At 38.0% G+C, this 24735-nt stretch overlaps 1 protein-coding gene across 2 annotated transcripts in view; it reads left to right on the top strand.

Moving 5' to 3' along the window:
- Window positions 1-24735, top strand: part of UVRAG (UV radiation resistance associated) — a 297199-nt gene that overhangs the window by 17524 nt on the left and 254940 nt on the right. Inside the window, exons 2-3 of one of the 2 annotated variants that reach the window (XM_028515809.2) lie at window positions 14126-14243; window positions 21863-21897. In XM_028515809.2, coding sequence (XP_028371610.1) covers window positions 14126-14243; window positions 21863-21897 — 153 coding nt within the window. The remainder of the gene's footprint in view (window positions 1-14125; window positions 14244-21862; window positions 21898-24735) is intronic. The other variant, XM_028515810.2, reaches the window with a different exon arrangement.

The following is a 24735-nucleotide window of genomic DNA, read 5'->3' as shown; positions in this document are numbered from 1 at the left end:
GAAGGAAGCTGGTTTTCATAGTACGAAGAGCAGTAGTTTTAGGGCAATGAATGAAGGATGTGGAAAAGAGGAAACCTGCCCGAAATATTATGAAGAAAGAATTAATGAGCTGGATGGCTGATTAGGAAAGGAGGTGGGGATATGGACATCTGCCAGGCCAAGGTGTCTCAAAGGTTTTGAAACATGGTAACTGGGGAGCAAAAACCTAATGTATATACACATCCCAGGAGAGGAAGCCTGGGTCCAAATCTTGATTTTGCTACATATTAACAGTGTGAACATGGATAAATCCCTTTATTTAGGGTCTCAACTTTAGTATCTTAAAAATGAATAAAATGCCTTAGCTTATTAAATTTAAAATGTACATGGCAAATTACCCAGGGATATTCTTAAAATATAGATTCTGATTCAGTGGATCTGTGGTGGGAACTGAGATTAAAGTCCTTTACAATTTTTAAGAAAGGTTTTATTTATTTATTTTTAGACAGAGGGGAAGGGTAGGGGAAAGAGAGGGAGAGAAACATTAATGTGTGGTTGCCTCTCGCATGCCCTCTACTGGGGACCTGGCCTGCAACCCAGGCAAGTGCCCTAGACTGGGAATTGAACTGGCGACTGTTTGGTTCTCAGGCAGCTCTCAACCCATTGAGCCACACCAGCTGGGGCTAAAGTCCTTTACAATTTTTCAGACAGCTTTTTAATAATCATTTTATGTTTTTATTCTGTTATAGTTGTCCCAATTTTTCCCTCTTTGCCTTTCTCTACCCACCCCACCCCCGACTCCCACAGTCAATTTCCACACTGTTGTCCATGTCTATGGGTCATTCATACATGTTCTTTGACTAGTCCCTTTCTCTTCTTTCCACTATTATTCCCCTTTCGTCTCCTCTCTGGTCATTTTCAGTCTGTTCCATGTTTCCATGCCTGTGGTTCTGTTTTGTTTGTTAGTTTATTTTGTTCATTAGATTCTTCTTAAAGGTAGGATCGTATGGTATATGTCTTGCACCAATTGGTTTATTTCACTTAACATAGTATTTTCCAGTTCTATCCATGCTGTCATGGATGGTAGGAGTTCCTTCTTTCTCTTTGCTGCACAGTATTCCATTGTATAAATGTACCACAGTTTTTTGATCCATTCATTTACTGATGGGCACTTAGGCTGTTTCCAACACTTGGCTATTGTAAATAGCAATGCTAGGAACATAAGCATGCATAGGTTCTTTGGAATTGTTGATTCGGGATTCTTAGGGTATATCCCCAGCAGTGGAATGTCCCCTAGGGTATATCCCCTGCCTATCACTGGGTCAACAGGCAGTTCCATTTTTATTATTTTTTTTTGAGGAAATTTCATATTGTTTTCTACAGTGGGTGCCCCAGTCTGCATTCCCACCAACTATGCACTAGGGTTCCCTTTTCTCTGCTTCCTCGCCAGCACTTGTTTGTGGATTTGTTTATGATGGCCATTCTAACAAGTGTGAGGTAGTATCTCACTGTGGTTTTAATTTGCATCTCTATGAGGCTTGTGATGTGGAACACCTTTTCATTTGTCTATGGGCCATCTGTATGTCCTCCTTGGAGAAGTGTCTATTCAGGTCCTTTGCCCATTTTTTAATTGTATTGTTTGTCTTCCTGGCATTGAGTTGTATGAGTTCTTTACATATTTTGGAGATTAAACCCTTGTCCAAGGTATCATTGGCAAATATGTTCTCCCATATGGTCGGTTTCCTTTTCATTTTGATGATGGCTTCATTAGCAATGAAGAAGCTTTTTAATGTGATGTAGTCCCATTTTTTTCCCTTTATTTCCTTTGCCCTAGAGATATATTGGCAAAAATATTGCTACGTGGGATATCTGAAATTTTTCTGCCCATGTTTTTCAATATGACTTTTATGGTGTCACGACTTATATTTAAGTCTTTTATTCATTTTGAGTTTGTTTTGTTGTTTGCTCTAAGTTGGTGGTCTAGTTTCATGTTTTTGCATGTACCAGTCCAGTTCTCCCAACACCAGTTATTGAAGAGGCTATTTTTACTCCATTGTATACTCATGCCCCCTTTGTCAAATAGTAATTGACTATAGAGACTTGGGGTTATTTCTGGATTCTCTATTCTGTTTCATTGATCTCTGTGTCTGGTATTCTGTGCCAGTACCAGACTGTTTTGATTACAGGGGCCTTGTAGTATAGTTTGATATTGGATATTGTGATCCCTCCTACTTTGTTCTTCTTTCTCAAGATTGCTGAGGCTATTTGGGGTCTTTTTTGGTTCCATATAAAATTTTGAAATATTTGTTATAGGTGTGTGAAATATTGCCATTGGTATTTTAATAGGAAATGCATTGAATCATTGAATCAGTAGATTGCTTTGGGTAGTATGGACATTTTAATGATGTTAATTCTTCCAATCCATGAACATGGTATATGCTCCCATTTATTTGTATCTTCCTTAATTTCTCTCCTCAGTGTTCTGTATTTTTCTGAGTATGGGTCTTTTACCTCCTTGGTTAAATTTATTCCTAGCTACTTTATTTTTCTTGTTGTTATAGTAAATGGAATGTTTTTCCTAGTTTCTCTTTCTGATATTTCATTGTTGGTGTACAAAAATGCCATTGATTTCTGAATACTGACTTTGTATCCCATTCTTTTGCCAAATTCGCTTATTAGGTTGAGTCCTTTTTTGGTGGAGACTATAGGGTCTTCTATGTACATTATCATGCCTTCTGAGAATAATGACAGTTTTACTTCCTCCTTTCCAATGTGGATGCCTTTTATTTCTTTTTCTTGTCTGATTGCTGTGGCTAGAACTTCCAGTACTGTGTTGAATAAGAGTGGTGAAAGCAGACACATTTGTCTTGTTCCTGAACTTACGAAGAAAGCTTTTATTTTTTGCCTATTAAGTATAATGTTGGCTGTAGGTTTTTTATGTGTGGCTTTTTATGTTGAGGTATGCTCCCTCTAATCCCACTTTGCTGAGTATTTTTATCATAAATGGGTTTGAATTTTATAAAATGCCTTTTCAGCATCTATTGATATGATCATGTGATTCTTGTCCTTAATTTTGTATTGTGTTTATTGATTTGTGAATATTGTGCCATCCTTTCATACCTGGGATGAACCCTACTTGATCATGGTGTATGATATTTTTAATGGATTGCTGGATGTGTTTTGCCAATATTTTGTTGAGGATTTTAGCATCTGTGTTCATCAAAGATACTGACCAGGCATTTGAAAAGAATGTATATTTTGCTTCTTTGGGATGACAGGTTTATTATATATCTATTAAGTCCATTTGATCTAGAATGTTGTTCAGTGCCACAGTATCCTTGTTGATTCTTTGGTTAGAAGATCTATTCAATGTTGTCAGTGGGTGTTAAAATCCCCTAGGATGACTGTGTTGTTGTCAGTATGTTTCTTGAAGTACTCTAAGATTTTCTTTATATATTTAGATGCTCTGTTGGGTACATACATGTTTATAAGGGTTATATCCTTCTGTTGGACTCCTCCCTTAAATATTCTGTAGTGATTCTTTGTCCCTTTTTATGGCCTTTGTTTTGAAGTCAATTTTGTCTGATATAAGTATTGATATCACAGTTTCCTTTTCATGTCTATTTGCTCGGAATATTTTTTTTCCATCCCTTCACTTTCAGTCTGTGTAGATCTTTTGTTCTGAGGTGGGTCTCATGTAGACAGCATATATGTGGGTCATGTTTTCTTACCCATTCAGCTACTCTGTTTTTTGATTGGAGCGTTTCCTCCATTTATGTTTAAGGTTATTATTGATAGTAATTTTTCTGTACCTGTGTCTCTCCCGTATTTCTTTTCCTTTTATAGCAGTCCCTTTTGCATTTCTTGCAGTGCTGGCTTGGTGGAGATATACTTTTTAAGCCTTCTTTTGTCTGGGAAGCTCTTTATTTTTGCCTTCCATTTTAAATGAGAGCCTTGCTGGATAGAGTAGTCTTGGTTATAGGTCCTTGCTTTTCATTACCTGAAATATTTTGTTTCATTCCCTTCTGGCTGTAGTGTTTCTGTTGAGAAATCAGCTGATGACCTTATTGGAGCTCCCTTGTATGTTTTTCCCTTGCTGCCTTTAGGACTCTCTCTTTGTCTTTAAAATTTGCCATCTTAATTATGATGTGTCTTGGAGTAGGCCTCTTTGGGTTCATCTGTTTGGGATCCTCTGTGCTTTCTGAACTTGTGTGACTTTTTCCCTCTCCTAGTTACGGAAGTTTCCTGTCATTATTTTTTCAAAGAGGTTTTTCTATCCCTTTCTTCTTTTCTCCTCCTCCTGATAGTCTTATGATGTGAATGTTGTTATATTTCATATTGTCCTGAAGCTCCCTTAAATTATTCTCTTTCTTTTTGGAGTCTTTTCTCATTTTGTTGCTCTGACTGGGTATTTCTTTCTGTCTTGTCTTCCAGCTCATTGATTCAGTCCTCTGTTTCATCTGGCCTGCTGTTAATTCCTTCTAGTATATTTTTCATTTCAGATATTATATTCTTCATTTCTTCCCGATTTCTATTCATAGTTTGTATTTCCTATTTCATTCTGCTGTAGTTCCTTGTAGCTCCCATAAAGTTCCATGTAGTTCTCACTGAGTTCATTCTTATAACCACTATTTTGAATTCTGTGTCTGACAGATTGCTTACCTCAATTTCATTTAGCTCTTTTTCTGGGGATTCCTTCTTTCCTTTTGATTTGGGGTTATTTCTTTGTCTCCCCATTTTATGCGACTCTTGTTGTTTGTTTCTGCATCTCAGGTTGCTCTGCTTTCCCTGTCTCTCTTTGTGGGTTGGACTTCTATGGTAGCAGTTCTGTGAGGCTCAGTGGTGCAGTCTCTTCAGTCTCCTGATCTGGATGCTCTAGGGTTTCCCTTTATTCAGTTTATGTGGGCTCTTTGGTTGTACTTGGGCTTTGATTATTGATGGCTCATTCACTGGTGGGTTCTCCCATCCATATGGCTGACTAGGAGTCACAGCCCCCACATTTTGTACATGCCCATTTTGAAGCGTCTTCTGTACTCCTTGGCTTCCAAACTTCATATCAGCTAAGATTATGTTGAATATTCCATTTATTTGTTAGAAGATCAGCTTAGTATTTGAATTGGGGGCAAGAGCAAGTGGACTTGGCTTTCACCTATCTGGCCACCATCTTCTCTCTCAGACAGCTTTTATATCCATTATTTCATTTGATCCTTAAAATAACCCACAGAGGTAGGCATGTAGGAAATATGCAGGAAACATCTCCATTTTATGGAAAGAGAAACAGGCTCAGAGAGAGTTAAGTGATTTGCCTTCTAGTGATAGAACCACTCTAGAGTTCAGGGTATTGACAGTAGGTTGAAGTCTTACCACTGTGTCACACTGCTGCTAGTAGCGGCCGTCACAGGTACCCGTGCTATGGTTGGTTGCTATCTGCTTTTTAAAAATGTACATTTAGCCCTGGCTGGTGTGGCTCAGTGGATTGAGCACTGGCCTGAGAGTGGAAAGGTTGCCGGTTTGATTCCTGGTCAGGGCACATGCTTGGGTTGCAGGCCAGTTTCGGGGCCTGCAAGACACAACCCAGGGATGTTTCTTTCCCTCTTTCCCTTCTCTCTAAAAATAAATAAATAAAATATTTTTAAAAATGTACATTTAGTTTTATTTAAGAAAAATAATGTATTAACGTGGAACATTTTCAATAGGTGTACAAAGGGATATGGTGAAGGGTCTCCACACCACTCTGTGCTCCAAATACCCGTATTCCATTTCCTGGGGAAACCAGTATTGTTAATTATATTTTATGCATCTCCAATAATTACATAATTATATTCTTTTTCCCTTATGAAACACAAATGATAACATGTTAAACATGTTTTTCCTGTCTTCCAATTTATCCTCCAGGTTATCCTGTGTAATTCTGTGTCTTTCTTCTTTGGCCTTATATTCTAAGGTAACGGTGCTCTAATAATTGCTCATCAAAAGTATACTGCTGGATTTTTTTTTTAACCTCAAATTGGCCTTTTTGTGTGCACAAACTCTAGTGCTTTCATAAGATTTTATATTCCGAGATTAGGGAATGCCATGTTTGTATCCTCACCATTCCTAATGTAGTCTGTGAAGGAAATACCAGCTGGATAGAACAGAAAAGAACAGGAAATGAGAGAGGAGGGATGAGAGGCACGCAGAGGAAGGTATCATATCGAGGAAACATGGAGGAAAAAAGGCAGGCTTGCATCTTCCAGAGATTGCAGTCAATAGGGTGGAGATTGAAAAAAAAAATCCCAGAGCCAAAATGTATAAGTAGAAAGTTAAGAGGTAAATTTTGGAAAAGCTTGTTGTTTTATAATTTAGAGGTGCTTAGTCAATGACAACTAAATTCTAGGACTGATTTGAACTTTGGTGAGAACAGAGTTAATGTCAAAATAAAGGCTTTAGTTCCAAATTACTTTTGTAGTTTGTGTAAGAGAAAGTTCTTTTTTTTTTTTTTTTAATTTTTATTTATTTATTTTTAGAGAGGGAATGGAAGGAGATAGAGAGAGAGAGAGAAACATAAATGTGCGGTTGCTGGGGATTCTGGCCTGCAACCCAGGAATGTGCCCTGGCTGGAAATCGAACCTGGGACACTTTGGTTCCCAGCCCGCGCTCAATCCACTGAGCTACGCCAGCCAGGGCAAGAGAAAGTTCTTAATTTGGGATGGGATTATAAAATATTCTGTGATAGGTTAGAGTTGATGAATTGTTTGTTTAAATTTGTAACATTGGCTGTTGACACAATTTGCTTATAGTCAGTAGCACAAAGCACGAAGAGCAAAGCATTTTTGTGTTCTTTCAATACTTTTCCCAGTGAGCCCCAGGTGCTATCAAACAATAAGGAAAAAATAGGTGATTTGATAGTGCTATAATATAGAAGGGGCTTTTGTAGTTTTTTATAAAAACTCACCTAATTTATCAAGTTTAAATTCTTTCTAAAAAATATTTTATTTATTTATTTTTAGAGAGAGAGGAAGGGAGAGAGAAAGACAAGGAAAGAAACATCAATGTGGAAACATCGATTGGTTGCCTCTCATAAGTGCCCTGACTGGGGACTGAACTCGCAACCCAGGTCTGTGCCCTGACCGGGAATCAAACCGGCGAACTTTCGCTTTGTGGGATGATGCCCAACCAACTGAGCCACACTGGTCAGGGCCAAGCTTAAATTCTTGATTCAGTAATTCAACATTTTCACCTTCTGTGAAAATGCGGAAAACTAATTTTCTCTCAGGTTTGCTTTTGTTTGCCCTCAAAAAAATATATTAAAGCAGCAGTACACTTAGTTTACTGGAAATATCTTGGGCCTTAATTCTTCCATGCCATTTAGCTTCATCCCACGCTGAGGATACACAAATGCCTGACCTGAAATGAGTCAAGATAGGAAAGGGGGGAGGTGTCCAGAAGAAGTTTGACTACATTTCCAAACTTAGTGCTACTTCAAAAAATTATCTTGGAAATTTGTGATTACCTACATTAGGGGTCAGCAAACTGGCCCACAATCGCTGGGTTTCGTAACAATTGATGAGCTAAGAAAGATTTTTATATTGTTAAAGTATTATAAACAAACCCATAAAACAAACAAAAGAATGTGCAGACAGGATGTGCCCAGAAAAGGCTAATGTATTTACTCTGACCCTTTATGGACGAAGTTAGCCAACTCTTGTTCTGTATCATTCAGGATATATAATATTCTCCTTTCCATGAACATTTAAAATTCCTCGCTCTTTTCTTTGTGTTCTGTATGGGCACTCTTATTGGTACTTTGTTTTTAGTTGTTATATAGTTGTCCCTTGTACAAGTGTACCACAATTTAAGAGTGGCTGTGTAGTTTTTGCTTTTATACCCAATATTGGAATAAGCATATTTACACACATTTTTTTGTGACTTGGGGGAATTGCTTGGTCAAATATTATATGCAATTTAAAGTTTGATAATTATTGCTGAATTGCCCTCCCTTTGAATTTAACCATTTTATATTTCTCCCAGCATTGTTTCCCTCACTCATATCAACCCTGTCAGAGATAAAATAGTTTGACTCTTCAATCAAATAGGTCTCTTCATTTTCTGTTGCTGAATAACAAACAAAAAATTCAGTGGCTTAAAACAACATTATTTATTTTGCCCATAAATACTCAGTTTGTCTTGGGCCTGGTGGGAACAACTTTTCTGTGCTTTACTTGATGCTATTTCTGGTGTCTCAAAGGCAGGGGACTGGAATGGTCATATGTCTGGCTTTAGTGGGGATCTCAGCTAGGGCTGTTGAGAACGCCTACAAAATCCCTTCCATTTGACTGGTTGGCATCCTCACAGTAGGGCTAAGGTGACTGAATTCCAAGGAAGAGCATCCTGTGAGAGGACTAGGTGATTTTATGGTTTATCCTCAGAAGCCACATAGTATCATTTCTGCCATAATCACAGGCCTGCCCAAATTTAAGGGGGAGAGAACAGGAACCCCACTTTGTAATGGAGGAGTGGCAACATCACAGAGTAAGAGAGTGAGTGTGTGGGTTGGGGAGTATTGGTGCATTCTTTGGAAACCTCAGTCTGCCAGAAGGTCGAATGTTTGTTTTGGTGTGCATCTCTGTAATTATGTGTGTAATTATACAGTTGACCTTGGAACAGTATGGGTTTGAATTGTGCGGGTCCACTTAGTGTGGATTCTCTTTTCAATAAATATAGTGGAAGGTTTTTTTTTTTGAGATTTTTTTTTTATTGCTGTGAAACAGTCATATTGATTATACTTGGCTGCTATAATGCAATCGTATTGCTGCCTCCTCATTACCACCGAATGAATCGATATACTTGTAAATAAATGTGAAATTCTTTTTCACATCGCCTTTTCATTTTTGATATTTAGTGTAATATGTTTAACATCTACAGTGTTTTGTAGCATATAAGACCATATTGATGTAGGTACTGATGATTTATCTAGTAAAAAGATGTCATAAACTTATGATATTGATAACTACAGTACAGTGCTGTAAATGCATTTTCTCTATGATTTCCTTAACATTTTTTTTCTCTAGCTTACGTTATTGTAAGAATACAGTATATAATACTTATTCAAAATATGTGTTCATCTACTGTTCACGTTATCAGTAAGGCTTTTGTCTAGTCAGCAGTAGGCTATTAGTATATGACTAGTTAAGTTTTGTTGGAGTCCAGAGTTACTCATGAGTTCTGACCAGTGTGGCTCTGTCGGTTGGGTTTCGTTCTGCCAAGTGAAGGGTCACTGGTTCCATTCCTGGTCAGGGTTCATTCCTGGGTTGCAGGTTTGTTCCTGGTCGGAGTGCATTCAAGAGGCTACCAGTTGATGTTTCTCTCCCTTTCTTTCTCCCTCTCTTCCCCCCTCTATGAAAATAAATAAAAGTTTTTTAAAGGAAAGCAACCATTGATTTTAGGTTCTTTAGAGGCACTAGTTTAGAATCAGACTAATGAGTGATTCACATTTTTTTAACCAAAGCAAGTGTTTCAGGTCTACAGTGCATGCCACCTAAGTCTTGTTTGAGAAATTATTTTGGAAAGATCCGTTAAAACGTTAAGGAATTTAGAGTCATACTGGTCCTTTGCCCACTTCTAACATTTCAGGTAGAAGAATTGTGTTTTAATTATATCCTTCAATCCTCCAAACCAAAGGTGAATGGGAAGGTTTTTCTTTTTAATATAGGATTTTTTGGGTATGATTTTATTTTTGAGAGAGAAGGGAAGGAATGGAGAAAGAAAGGGAGAAAAACATTGATTGGTTGTCCCTCCTACGTGCCCTGACCAGGGATTGAACCCACAGCCTAGGCAGGCACCGCCACCAGAATCGAGCCCACAACCTTCTCTTCACAGGATGATGCCCAACCAACTGAGCCACATTAGTCAGTGCAGGAGGTTTTAATTTTATATGTTTGTGAATGTTTTTAACCTCTGTATAGAATATTTTATAGGTAGTGTTTCAAAGATTTTAAAGTTAGGTTAATTCCAACTTAAAAATTAAAATCTATTGAGCTTTTAGATTTGGGGATGGGTGTTATTAGTGCACAACTTGGCTTCCTAAGACTATTGCTGTCAAGTGAAATGCCAAGATCATTTTATAACTGAAAGCATGGAGCACTGGAGAAAGTTTAGAGATTGCTGGTAAAGAAAACTTCATGGAATGTTATTTTAAAGAGTATTCCCAAAGTCTGTGTAATTTAATTACTCAATATTTTTACTTTCCTGAGATATTTGAGCCAATTTAGCTTATGAAAACATTTCATTTTAAATATCTTTAGATGGCCCTAGCTGGTGTGGCTCAGTGGATTGAGTGCCGACCTGTGAATCAAACAAAGGGTTGCCGGTTTGATTCCCAGTCAGGGCACATGCCTGGGCTGCGGGCCAGGTCCCAGTAGTGGGGCATGTGAGAGGCAACTGCACATTGATGTTTCTTTCTCCCTTTCTTTCTCCCTCCCTTCCCCTCTCTAAAAATAAATAAATAAAATCTTAAAACATATATATCTTTAAACGGGCCATTTAAAGAGATAATTAGGTATTTAATTCTACTTGGGCAAGGTCTGAGGCATCGTATTTGTGCTAGGTGGTGCCACCAGGCCATGCGCTACTAGACTGTGTAGTAAGTACCCTGGAGGAGGTGAGTCTTGAGGATTTGTTGTAGTCCAGAAGCAGTGTGAGACTTCATCTCACTCTTAGTTTTTAGGTCCATTTTTAGGTTTGATGTGCTCTGTTTTCTCCCACTGTGTGGTGAGTGGGTCTCAGAATTTGCTGCGGGTTCCAGGCCACTCAGGACCATTGCAAGGCCTGGGTCGTACAAGGAGCTTCTTGACTGGGCTAACTCACTGGAGATTTAGTAATTCAGTCAAACATTTATTGCGTGCCAGCTACTTGCTAGGTACTCCTCAGGATGTTAGAGATACAGCTACAAATACAGTGGAGTCTCTTCCCGCATGGTTGAGGAAGGCAGACAAATCTCTGGAACTGCCCGTGTTCTGTGTAGATGTAATTTAATTACCTGCTGTTTTGCTCAGGTCTAGATCTTACGGGGAACTGAGAGCCAGAGAGAATCCTTTGGGTCTCCTCGGTTTCTTCCCTTGATCATACGGTAGTAATTTGGGCAAAGATGGATGATATATTCTACAATTGGTGGTAATCTTTGGAATTGCTGTTTTATTTTGGACTAGGTTTAGTTGCTTTAAACTCTTTCTTATTTTTTATTTTTTGAGTATGTGAAACAGATGGTACAGAAGTCAAAACCACGTAAACAAGTACCAGGGAAATCCTGCTTTTATCTCTGTTCCCTCCAACCTGGTCTCACCCCACAGGCCATTATTTTCTTGAGTTTCTGGTTTAACCCTCCCATGTTCCTTTTTAATCGCATTGAACCTTGGGGGAAGGGGAAGGAGGAAGAAGGTGGGAAACTGAAGGAAAGGGGTGAATGGGCGGGGAGGAGAAGAATTCTGTTTAAGTAATGCTTGTGAAATGTTTTACTGGCAGTCTTTTTGTTCCACGGCCACTCCTGTTAACTCTGAAAAAGGCAGTAACTTTTAAAAAATAAACTTTTTATTTTGGCATACTTTTAGATTTGCAGAAAATTAGCATTAAATTAGTATTTTAACTAATCATGCTAATACCCTAGTACTTTTGAAATAAATAAATAAGGGAGAAGTCAAAAAGTCATACAACTCAAGGTCAGTGCTTTAAGTACAGTTGGCTAATTTGTAGAGTATTTTGTTTTATTTTTTTTGTAAACCTTCCTTATAAAATGCCTTGATATAGTCAGTTCTATTTTATCCACATCAGTGGAGGGAAAGCATAGAAAAAGTGATACATTGCTCATCCACCCAGATAAGTGTTGGTATACTCCATTGCTGATTTTAGAATCCTAGAGCTTGGAGTTGGAAAGTGGCTTGGAGGTGAATATGCTAACTTTCTACAGAATACAGGAGATGTCTTCAGCAAATCTGCATCCATTACAGATTCAGCCTCTGTCAAGCTCTGCATACTGCTTTGTAAGGCAGTCAGTTCCGAATTTGTCATAAAATTATTCTCTTGAGTTGAAGGATGCCCTGCCCCCTGTAGCAGTAGAGTCTGGAGACCAAATTATATCTAATAGGTATACGCACATATAGGGTATACCTGTACATATATGTATAACCTCTTTGCTTTCTTTCTTTGTTGTTTCCTTCCTTCTTTTGAGATACCCTTCTCCTCAAATGCTGTTTTATTTCTTTGTTTGTATTTGGTTACTTAGAAATGTTGGGGTAAAGAGAGGGATAATGATCATGAGTAACCCTATCCTCACAGGGCTGTTATGAGGATTACATAAGATCACATCTGTAGAGGGTTCAGCATGGCGCATGGCACACAGTAAGCATTTCATAAGTGCTAACGGTATAGTGGTGGTAATGGTCTCTGTCATCCAGTCTTTTCTTCCTAGACTAATAGGGAAAATAGCGGTAGGTGACTACCTGTAATACAAGGCTGGACGAAAGTATGTGGTACAGTGGAGACAGAAGCAAAGTTCTAACTCTAAGAAAGGAGCGGTTACTTTCAGTTAGAGATCAAGAAGAAGGAATCTTATCTTTGTAACTTTGAAGTGGAAATAGAATCTCTTTAAAGAGAATGATATTCTAGATTATTTCTAGCAAAAGCATGGAGCCAGGATGGTGCACAGAACCTTAAGATGTCCTGAGTGACAGAGGGGTTAGGAAACCTGTCTGGAGAGTGTGGTGAGAAGTGATGACAGGATGTGGAGAGGTCGGACTATGCTGTGAGAACAGTAATGGGAAGTTTGTATTTGGTGCTGGAGGCTTTGGGTAATATTTGCAAGTCTTTGAGCAGAGGATGAGATTGCAGTCTTACAGCTAAATAAATGTAATTATTGTGTATAGGCAGTTAGTGGTTCCTGCCAATTTACAATCCTAACTGAGGGCTCATGATAAATATATAGTAGGAGGAAATTGTTGCTGTAATCCATGGTGTGGAATGGAAACCGTTGGCAGATTGTGGAAACTGAGTGTTTTAGAGTAATCCCTAGGAACTTCTCTGTAAATACATTTCTGGCTTTTTATACTTAGAGGGTTAAACAAATTACTGGACAATAAGTGTCTCTCCCAAAGAATCTTAATTTCTGGATTGGGAGAAAGGATTACATATAAAGAAGGAACTGTGCTGTTCTGGTCGACTGCGCGTGTAATTAAAGATGGACTTACCTCAGTAGAATAAATAGGCTGTCTTTTAGCCCGCAGGGAGAGCTTTAAGCATATTTTAAAACTGAACACTTTGCTTCTATTTTTAAGTCTCCAGAAATGATTATTTGACACAGGGAACCAGCCTTTGGGAATGAAACTGCGTGCTCAGATTTCAGCATTACCAGCATTTTTTCTTTGTGATATGAGATGACTTGGCTGTCCCTTAAGTTATCTTGCATTTTTGTTGATTTCTACTGTTGCTTAAGGAACTTTTGCCTTTCTAACACACTTAGGACTCCAAATAATTCATGCCTCCTAGTTTGAGAAATTGTTGGGAAGGAAGCCTGATTAGGAAATAGAGATTGGCTGGCTGCTGGTCAAGAGAGAATTTAAGCTCACTTTTGAGTTATTGGCTGGATGGAGCAACCAGTGAGTTATTGCTTTATTTTTTGGTCTTGGTCTCTTTTAATGGTTGTACAGATAGAGGGATGTTCTGGCATCTAGACTGAGCTAGCCATAGAACTATATGTATGCACTAATTAATAGCTGCTGATTTTCTGTTGGTATGAGATGGACTTTGCATGTCTACCTGCATCCTTCTGAAGGGAAAAAAGCAAATTATTACTTAGTCTATGTCCCAGGAAATACTAATGCTATTCTGCAGGTATATAGCACTTAGATAACATTTATGCTTTTCAAAACTATTTCATATTGTTGTCATTTCATGCTTATAACGTGAAAGCGACATGTTGTAACCTTGTAAATAAAATGTGGCAGGTATAACTCCCATTTGACAAAGGGGATGCTGAGACCTAAGTAAGAGGCTAGGTTAAGGTTGCTGGCTCAACAATAAATGATATCTCACTGTCTTTTATTTTTGAATTATAACTTTCAGAAAATTTTATAGGGGGAAAAAACTGAACAACCTTCTTTTTGTGGTTACTTTTTAGCGTCGTCTTAGACATCTTCGGAACATTGCTGCCCGCAACATTGTAAATAGAAATGGCCATCAACTCCTTGATACCTACTTCACACTTCACCTGTGTAACACTGAAAAGGTACACAAAGGTAAGGAAGGGATCCTGTGAACTTGCTACCCACAGGTCATTACATCTCATTTTTATTCTTTTGTGACGTAAGTGCCCCTTGCTATTACTGGTTACCCAAAAGCTAAATTGTCATGCTGTGACAATATTTCGTGAGCAGTTACATATATTAAAGAAACATGACATTTGGATATTTCTTCCAGCTAACTGAATTTTACATTGATAAGTTTATTATTCCTTTATGAATGTTAGTGATTAATGTCTTTATTCCAGTAGCTATTATTTAAAATAGATTATATGAGTCTAGTATCCAGTACTAATTTGCTTCTCTTTAACACATAATTGGTTTCTTTAATATTATGATAAAACTAAGTCCTATTTCTTCTCATGTCTGTAATTCCTTGTGTATATGGAGTCGTTTTCTAGAAGGATTGGCATGGTTTCTTTGAATTCAGCTTTATGTATTGAAATGTTGATTCTTCCACAAGTGACAGTTCTAAAAGTAGACCACATATTTGATTCCAAACCACAAGCATCTTTTGAATGCTTACTTGCTGGATGAAAGGCACTTTGATACAGTCATTTGACCTTGTGTTGCTGGAGTAAGAGAGGAGGCAGGGGGCACTGGGCTAGGACTGAAAGCATCCGTACCTGTTGTAGCTCAGCTGTTTAGTGTTTAGCTGTGTGACTTTGGGCAAAGATCATGGCTTTTTGAACCTCATTTTTCCCATTTGTGAAGTAGAGATAATGAGTCTTATGAAGCCAGCAAGACAGATTGTTATGAGGATCTACTGAGATAAGGTGATCACACTCAGCATGATGTTATTGAAGGTCTTCTTGTATTAATGAAAGGTGGCATTATGTGCTTTAATAAAAGTTACTAAGGGCTTGAAGTTTGTCCTGTGGCAACAATGAAATATTTCAATGACATTTATTTTTTGGTTTTAATTACTTTAAAAAACCATTGTTGAAGCAGTAGTTGTTTTAACAACTTTTTTCTTTTTTCAGTTTTAATACCAGCATATGCTCATTAAAAATTCAATCTGGAATTATATAGAGTAGAACTTCCCCCAAAGTAAATAGCATTAAAATAATTTTTAAGGATGAAAAAAGGACTCTAAAATCTGCCATTTTCACATAATTTTCTTTTATTCTTGTTTTCTATTCTGATCATTGCACATTTTTAAAACAATTGTTGCAATCTGAAGATCAGTGCTAGCTACTATGACAAATACCACCAGTCTCAGTGGCTAACATGATACATTTTCACTCTGCGTCCAGGGCAGGTATTCTTCCTTGGGTGCTGTCCTGGCAGCTGCCATCTGGGCCGTGACACAGGTGTCCAGGCCTCCTCCTCGGGGGCGCTGCTGCCATCAACCCCCGACCTCTGGCTTGGCAAGAAAAGAGTTAGTTGAGGGAGGTTAAAATCTTTGATGGAAGAGGCCCAGCTCAGTTCTGTTACGTTCTGTTGGCCATAGATCTGCACTGTTTCTTTTAGACGAAAAGGGGCCTGGGCAGTGTCTTCCTGTGTGTACAGAAAGAAAACACTTTGGTTGCTATTTGTCCCAAAGGTGTAAGCATTTTTGCAAATCTTAATACATTTGACCTACTGCTCACTAATTGCTTTTATCATTAGCAATGTCTGACAGAGCCAGAGTATTTTAAATGTTTGATATGTTTCTGTATAACCTATTCTTGGTTATCTTCATAGAACTTTTATGTCCTTGCTCCAGTTACTATGCTAATTACTACTAATTATCTCTGATAATAGTTATTAACATAGTACTTAGCACATCTTAGGTATTTGGTAAATGATAGCAGCTGCTATTAGAATTGTAGTGTTAACAATCATAATAGTAGTTTCTAAAAAGAGCTGTCACGGAACTGGTTGATGACCATGATGTAAAAACTTGCCTAAGAGATAGATATGAGAAAAGTGATTTTTTTGTTCTTGTTTTTATATTTTGTACTAGCTCAAATCCTGATCTTAGAAATTATCATGGACTGTTTGTTGAGGTTATCTCAATAAAGTGATCATTAACACAATTAGGGAACAGCTGGTGACAGGCCACAGGGAAGCCCAGTGTCTGGTGGTGGTTTCGAGTCTGTCACTACCTGGCAAGCCCTTGGGTAGGGCGTTCAGTTAGTTTATCTCTAAGATGAGAAGACTGGTGATTTTCTGTTCCAGAAAATGTCACAGATGAACAGAGTCTGTTCATGATGGTTTTATTGGGCTCATGTCCTGGGTTCTGTAACTTTTATCTATTGTAGGAGCCAGGGAGCTCTTTCCTTACTAAACCGAGTTCATACCGCTTTCTCTTACTGGACTTGTGATGCCAAATACAGGTCTAATTATTCATCTCACCATTATCACATGGCCCTTGGTGTAGGATGAACATTGTAGAAAGCCAGTGGGCTCTTCTCACAAAACCACATGCACCACCTGCTTAGTGGCACCATTTGTTAGCTTTAAAAGGAAGTTTTTTTTTTTAACTGGAAGAATATCTGAAATGCTGATTTTAAGTTATCCTTTTATGTCAGCTGAATTCACAGCAGATCCTAAGAAGTTATATATGAGATTTACAAAAAATGGCATCTTTTAGCACTCATAGGAGACTATTTGCCTTTTAGGTAGTTCAATGCCAACGCTAGTTATCACCTCTCCAGAGCACAGTCTTGTGTTATGGGTGAGGACCTAGGTTTTAATCTTGGTTTCCTCTTAAACTTGGAATTTTTATAAAGTCAGTATTGTTCTCAAGTCATAATTATTTTCTCACCATGAAATGTGAGTGCCTGTCCTCTCCTGGAATGTCAGCCAGCTCTCTTGAATTCATCAGAAGACAAATTCTATATAATCCAATTTGGTGATCTCATTCAAGTCTCATAGTTTTAAATACTATTCATCGCTAACAGCTTGCAGGTTTATATTCTTAGCTTGGACCTCCCCTCTGAACTCATACTCCTGTATTCAGTCGTCTGCATCTCTATTTGGAGTGTATCATAGATGCTTAAACTGAGTTTCTGGAATTCCTGTTCTGAATCACCTCCTGTATTCTTTCTTCTCTCAGAAAATAACAACTCCATCCTTTCCTTGGCTAAAAACCTTGGAATCATTCTGGATTGTCTTCTTTTATATCCCACATCCAGTCCTTCAGCAAATCCTTTTGGCTCTTCCTATCAAACTATATCCATAATCTAATCACCCTTTACTATCTCCGAACCACTGTCATCTCTTGCCCGAATTGTTGAAGTAGACTTCTAGCAGGTCTGCCTCCTCATGTACTTCCGTCAGTATGTTCTCAACCGAGATCTTGTTGACATGGAAGTGAGATCATGTTACTCCTCTCCCTAAAACCCTCCTGTGCCTTCCCATCCTACTCAGTAAAAACCAAAATCCTTGTGGTTTTCTAGAAGGCCTTTTGTGATTTGACCCCCTGTGACGTCTCTGAATTCAGTTCCTTCTATTCTAGTTCTCTGTTCCAGCCACACTGACCTTCTTGCTTCTTGCCGTTCCTTGAATATATCAAATTTGCTTCAGTTTAACTCTGCACTAGCTGTGTCTTTGGCCTGGGCACACTTTCCTCCTGATACTGACTGACGAGCTCCTGCACCTCCTTTCTGGTCTTTACCCTGAGTGTTTGCTGAGAGGAACTCTCCTGATCACTGACTAAACCCTTTTCAAAATTGTGACTATTCTCCTCATGTCTTTTGTGCTTTATTTTTCTCCAAGATACTTAATATCATTTGGCATACTATATGTTTATTTGGTTAATGGATATCTCTCTCCACTAGCATGTAAACTCCATGTAAATTTGTAGGTCACTTTTGTTCTCACTGAACTATCTCCAATACTTGGAACAATGCTTGGCACATACTAAATTCTTACATGTATTTTTTTTTTCATTAATTTTTTGAACATCTAATGCAGTTCATGGTTCAGAGTATATATAACATGCAGTTCATGGCTCTCGTGTGTGTGTGTGTGTGTGTGTGTGTGTGTGGGTACACATATACAGGTCTGTATGGAAGTCTTCCTCTCACCTGTTCTCTCTCCCTGGTTGTCCACCCCACCCTTCTGACCACTGTTACTCATTTCGTATTTATCTTTGTGAGACTATACAAATACAAATAAAATCAGTACCACACTATATATATTTCTGTGCCTTGAAATTTTCACTTAATATGTCTTAAATGTTTTTCCACATTTAAAATGTTTTTCCATTTACTGATTGTTTTTTCACATTGGTTTATAGAGAGCTTCCCTAATTTTCTGCACAGTTTTGCATTGACTAGATGTACCTTAAGTTATTTGGCTGTCTTCTATTGGTAGACATTTATAGGTTGCCCCAGTCTTTTGCTGTATACCCAGTACTGTGCTGAATAACTTTATAAGCACGTTATTTTGTATATTCTAAGAAGCAGAAGTATAAAGTGAGTGCATATTCACAGTTTTGGTAGATACTAGAAAATTATCCCCGTTTGCATTCCCACTTGCTACATCTTTACCCCCAGAGCCTCACCAGCAGGCTGTACAATCAAGCTTTAGAATATTTGCCAATCTGATAGGTGAAAACAGTTTTATAGTGTAGTTTAGGATTGTGTTTCTTCTATTATGAGTGACGTCATGGTACTAAAAAGGCATCTGTTGAGTGAGTGGAATGCTGCCTAACAGCCAGAACATGCCGCCGGAACCAGGTCCTGCAGCCTCTGATTGCCTTGCTTCTTAGGCCTGGGCATGGGTGGGAAAATGTTTGTATCTAATGGTTCCTTTCATGTAGAAATAGATCTTGGATGATAACCTTTTTTTTTTTGCTCAAATTGAATGAATAAAAATTAATAGATTGTATTAATAAAAATAATTTAAAATTCATTATATCATTTGAGCCTCACGAGAACCCTGTTATTTTTCAGGTGTCCCTCTCCTTTGAAAGGCAGAGACACTGGCCCCAAACGCTTGACTTGTCCAGGGTCCAGCCGACATGTGGTCGGTCGGTTTGGGACTGGGCCTGTTTTGTGACTCTGAGTCCACTGTTCTGTTTTTCCCCGTGCCCTGTTCTGCTCACTTTATTGACAATGTTTTAGATGTAACAGAATGATAGTGTAGGCCCCTGGTCAGCATGTTAGCAATTACCTCAGACTCCGTGATTTCTTTCCAAATCGTGTGACTTTGTTGACCTCTCTGCATTTAGATTAGCCATTTAGCACATCCATTTTGAGGGTCTCATGAAGGAGGAAAATTGCTTACTTTAATTTACACAAACAGCAAAATTTTGAAAGAAATAATGATACTGTTAATCTTCTAGGAGCTAGAGATATTTTAAGGAACTATTTAATAGTTTAATTTAACTTTGCAGATTAAGCTGAGGAATTCTCTCAAAGAAAAAAGAGTATCTTAATTTGTTTACCACTGATTTTAAAAGTAATACATATTGTAACAAATTCAAATAATAAAAAATGTAAAACTATAAAGTGAAAGTACTCTGTTATGAAAACACCTTTTTAGTTCTTTTAGTCTTTTTTTTTCTAAAAATATGTATGGTGTATATAAATTAGAATATGCGTATATATACAAATACCTCATACATATGTATCTATAGTTAATTCATGGTTGGAATAATTAGCCATTTGGGGAAAAATTAAAAAGAATAATACTTATGGTTGCCCAGTCTTGCAGACACAGGTATTTTCACAAGTAGGATTATAAATTGGTACGATATTTTTAGAGAATAATTTGGCAATATTTATCAAATTCATGTTTTTCTTTTTGTCTTACAATTTCACTTCTAAAAGTTTATCCTATAGAATTAAATGTCTTAGTATATATATCTTTAAAAGGCTGTTTATTTATAACATTACTTGAAATATCTAAAAAATAGCAGTAACCTAAATGTTCATCAGTAGGAGATTATTTATTTTTTCATCCTCATCTGAGGATATACTTACTGATTTTAGAGAGAGAGGAAGGGGGAGAGAGAGACAGACAGAGACAGAGAAAGACAGAGAGAGAGAGAAACATTAATGTGAGAGAGATACATTGATTGGTTGCCTCCTGTATATGCCCCTACCAGGGATTGGACCCACAACCTAGGTATGTGCCATTTCCGGGGGTTGAACTCACAACCTTTTGGTGTATGGGGTGACACTCCAACCAACTGAGCCACATGGCCAGGGCAGTAGGAGATTCTTTTTAAAGATAATTAGAATTATCCCGTTCTTTATTTCAAATAATAGTTCAAGATAGAAAAATTAGAAAACTTCCAAGCAAAAACTAAAAGTAAGCAACTTTTACCATCTGAGATAAAGTGTTAATATAATTATAAAAATTTGGATCCTGTAGTAAATTCTTAGAATGTATTTTTTTTCACTTAATACATTGTGACAATCTTTCCACAAAATAGAATTATCCTGTCTGTTCTTTAAAAGGAAGACCAGCGTGGACTGGTGTGGGTGATGTGTGTGTCAGGAAGTGCATTCACTGGAAGAGGTTGCCTGAGAGCGCGGTGCGACTGCTCTGTGCTCACTGCCAGCCAGTTCCCAAGCTGCAGCTGTTGTTAGTGAGCCGCCTGGACAAGTTGCACCACTTTTGAGTTTTACCTATACTGTCGCAGGCTTAATCTATTTTTTAAAGTTCATTATTTTTAAACTTATGTCTAAGAATAATATGTGAAATTGTTGATTCAAAAAAGTGTTGTCTACCCTGTACCAGGAACGGTTTCACAGGCTGAGGAGACAGCAGTTGTACAAACCAAACATGGCTCCTTTGTGGAGCTTACAGTGAGGGGTTTAATGTATGAGTTGGAAGTTTCAGTATGTTAGAAACAATAGCTATCTATGTATCACTTAAAGTCACCCCAAGTGCCAGCGGTATGTGTGCACATAGCACTTGAGAAACAGTCCCCTTCAGCAACCTCAGGATACAAAGGTCGTAGTAAGCTCTTCAGAGACAGCATCGGGGAGGTGACTTTGGCAGGGTCAACAGGGACTGTTGGAGGGTGGCCAGAACCTCTACCCGAACCTCTGTCACGTTTCTCTCTTTTGATTGTGTCTTTTAGTTTTGTAACATTTACGACATACTTGAAGGTTTGTAGAATCATGAAATTTTAATGCTTATAGAGGACCTTTGGTTATTAGTCTAATTCTCTAAGTTGTCTAATGAAAAGTGGTCCCAAAGAAAGTTAAAGGGACAGAATATTAATGATAGGTGGAACTAGATGTTAGGTTATTTGGTTGCTAGATCAGTACTCGTTCCACAATACCATAGTGCATAATCACAACAGATGTTTGAGAAGACGGAGCATGTGGAATCAGCTGTAGAGAATGGCAGTTGGTAGGGGAGAAGAAAGTCTTAGCATTAAGGACACAGATTTGAATCTAGGGAAAAAGGAGCCAGTAAAGTAAAAATCACTAGCTTAAATCTCAGTTGGTTTTGACTTTTCTTTACTAATATTTTTCCCTTTAAAATACTTTAATTTAATCTTTATTTCTATTTTATTTTTTTACAGATAAAGATATAGAGAGGATCCATATCTTGAAAATGTTTTAAGTGTTATACTGAAACATGTTAAACGATTTACCAGACTGAGAGTTAATGAGCTTATTTTCTTCCAAGTCACTTATTGTTTTTTTTTCTTTTTTTTCCAGAATTTTATAGAAGTGAAGTGATTAAGAATTCCTTGGTAAGTTTGACTTCTGACAGGTACATATGTCCAAACCTACAATTCCTGTCTCAGCAAATGCTGAGACATAAAATAAGGTCAAGTTCAGTTCTGGTACTGTGATCCTTCTGCAGTTAAATCTTCTGCTTATTTACACCTCAGTCTTCACTGATTTGTGCATCACTGTATCTCTAGTGCTTAGAGCTTGCCTGGCACACAGCAGGTGCTGGAAAAATATTTGCTAAATGAACTGGTATTTTTTTCTTTTAAAAAACTGGTGTTTTTTTCAACTCAGATTTTATAATTCTATCACTTCTATTTACTATAGAGATTTTTGACTTACCATCATTGTAATACATGAAATCTTCGTTTAGATTTAGTTCTTAAAAATTTTGTATCCAGGGCCATTGTCTAGGATCCTCCCACTTGTTTATGGCAATGCCATCACTCAGTTGGAAATTTGGATGTGTCCTACTTTTGATACTCTGTTCACTTGATATTTGCATACATGGCTTAATTTATTGGGCCATGTTCATAAAAAAAAGAGCTTTATGGTAATGATAATATCCCTTTAATGGTCCAAGACCATACTGGAATTGGCTACTGTCCACATTTTTAAACCTCGCCTTCCAATACTTTTTCTCACTCACTGTCTCCCAGGCGTACCTCAGTTTTTTTTAGTGCGTCGAACATGCCAAGCTTATTTGTTCCTTATGCTCTGCTGGAACAACTTGTTTTTCCAGCTGTTCGTGTGGCTGAAGAATTCTTTGAGGTCTCATCTCTGTCACTCCAGCTAGGCCTTCTATGACTATTCCATCTGAAATAGTTCTCTTTCCCCTACTCACTCTTTTTCCCATCACCTGTGTCATTTTCTTCAGAGCATTCATCACTATTGGAAACTCTCATTCACGTATTTGTTGGTGTTTATTTACTGTCTGTCTCCCATGTGTGAGAGACCGTGCGCCCATGAGAGCGAGGACCGTGGCAGCTGTGCTCACCTGTGCAATCCTGCGGTGTAGAGTAGTATGGATGTTCAGTGATGAGTATTTGTCAGATGAATAGGTGGACATCAGCGATGTGTTGTATTTGCAGAAGCCTTATACATATGTTATCCCATTTTGATCCTTAGAAAAACATGTGGATAGGGTAGGTCTTAAGAAACTGACACACAGAGGGGCCCAACAACTCCTGCAGTTGTGCAACTGTGAGACTAGAACCTCAGTTTCTAGACCTTCCGGCTTAAAGTTTCTACTACTCTCTCTTAATCAAGCAGTCTTCCAAATATCTCAAATATCGTAATAGATCCTGGGCCAACCAGCTTCCTTAAGTCCGTCTCTGAGTAGCTCCAGTCATCAGTAAACATCCTCATACATTACATGATTCATGCTAAATGACTAGCACCATCCCTGACACATAGTAGCTACTGAGTAAATATTAATTTTTCCTTTTCTTCTGGCTTAGGTGGAAATAGGAATGGCCCATAGACAAGTGAGAGCAGAGGAAGGAAGCAGAAAGAGTGGATGTCACTGGGATTTATCTACTCCCCTTTCCAGTCAAAACTCCAGTTGGAAATGGTTTTACATCTCATTGCATTTTCTCTGGATTTGTATCATAATGGACACTACGCTATAGTGGTACCTTAGTGTATTATTCTGCATTATTAGTATTGTATTTACTTGACATTCAGTTGACTTCCACATCCATATTTCTGAACATCCTCTCTCTGAATGTTCACTCCTATCTTCAACTCCTTTCGACTCTTGTCTTCTGGCCTGTTGATGAATTGTGGTGTCTTCATCCCTGGTGTACTTAGGCTGAATAGTGTTTTGTAAACTGGATTCCAGATGAGCAAGAGGGTTGGACAAAAAGGCTCCCAAGGTCCTTTCAACTTACAGTTTTCTACAGTGGTGGTTTCCTGAGTGTATCACTGATCACATTTGCCTGCGTTGTACTTATTCATGAGCATCTCCCCTCCTAAAGTAGAGGAGGTTGGAGACTGCCCGAATACCTTCATGTCTCCCTAGCTCCCACTGCATTCTGTTGGGTAGTCGTTTGTGAAATGTTGATTCATTGGTATTTCCTTTTCGGGATATTCTTTAAGATTATGATATTTTTGGGAAGGATTGTAAGTTTGGTAAACTTCAATTCATTTTTTTTCTTTTGAAAGGAGTCTTAGCTTTTTGCTAAATCATTGCGACTGGTTCAGATTAATAGGCATTTAGCATCACAGGAGTCAGTGACCCCCTGGGAATGTGCTGGGGATGTCACGGTGTCACCTCCCTTCTCGCTGTCTCTGAAGAACCACAGATGAGCAGAATTTGTTGATTTTTTTCCCTGCTTAGGAGTTTAATTCTGAAACTAGTTTGATATATGCTGAATAGAATTAGTGATTGAAATGATTTTTATTCCTCCTGGTTGCCACTGTGCTTGGCATACAGAAGGTGCTCAGCAAATATTTCTTAATCAATGGATTCATCCACAAATATTTTATTGACTGACGTCTAATTAGCTACTGAAGGATTAGGCAAAGTAATACTTTTTTGCTGAGCTTTCAGTAAATTTTCACTTGGGTAAACTAGGATGGGTTCTGAGCTTGTGAATAATCTTTTTCACTCACATAACTTTAAGGATTTGACTGTTTTCCCTAGGTTTATATTCTGAGCTTGGTCCTTAGACCAGAGTGGCCTGGTTTTGCCATTCTTTTTTAAGTTTTAAAAAGGATTTATTTATTTATCTATCTATTTATTTATTTATTTATAGAGAGGGAAAAGGAGGGAGAAAGAAAGGGAGAGAAACATAGATGTGAGAGAGAAACATTGGTTGGTTGCCTCTTGTGTGCTCCCAACTGGGCGCCTGGCC

The sequence above is a fragment of the Phyllostomus discolor genome, chromosome 6 (assembly GCF_004126475.2).
Source record: "Phyllostomus discolor isolate MPI-MPIP mPhyDis1 chromosome 6, mPhyDis1.pri.v3, whole genome shotgun sequence".
NCBI classification, from domain to species: domain Eukaryota; kingdom Metazoa; phylum Chordata; class Mammalia; order Chiroptera; family Phyllostomidae; genus Phyllostomus; species Phyllostomus discolor.
This window is presented reverse-complemented; position numbering and strand designations above follow the sequence as displayed.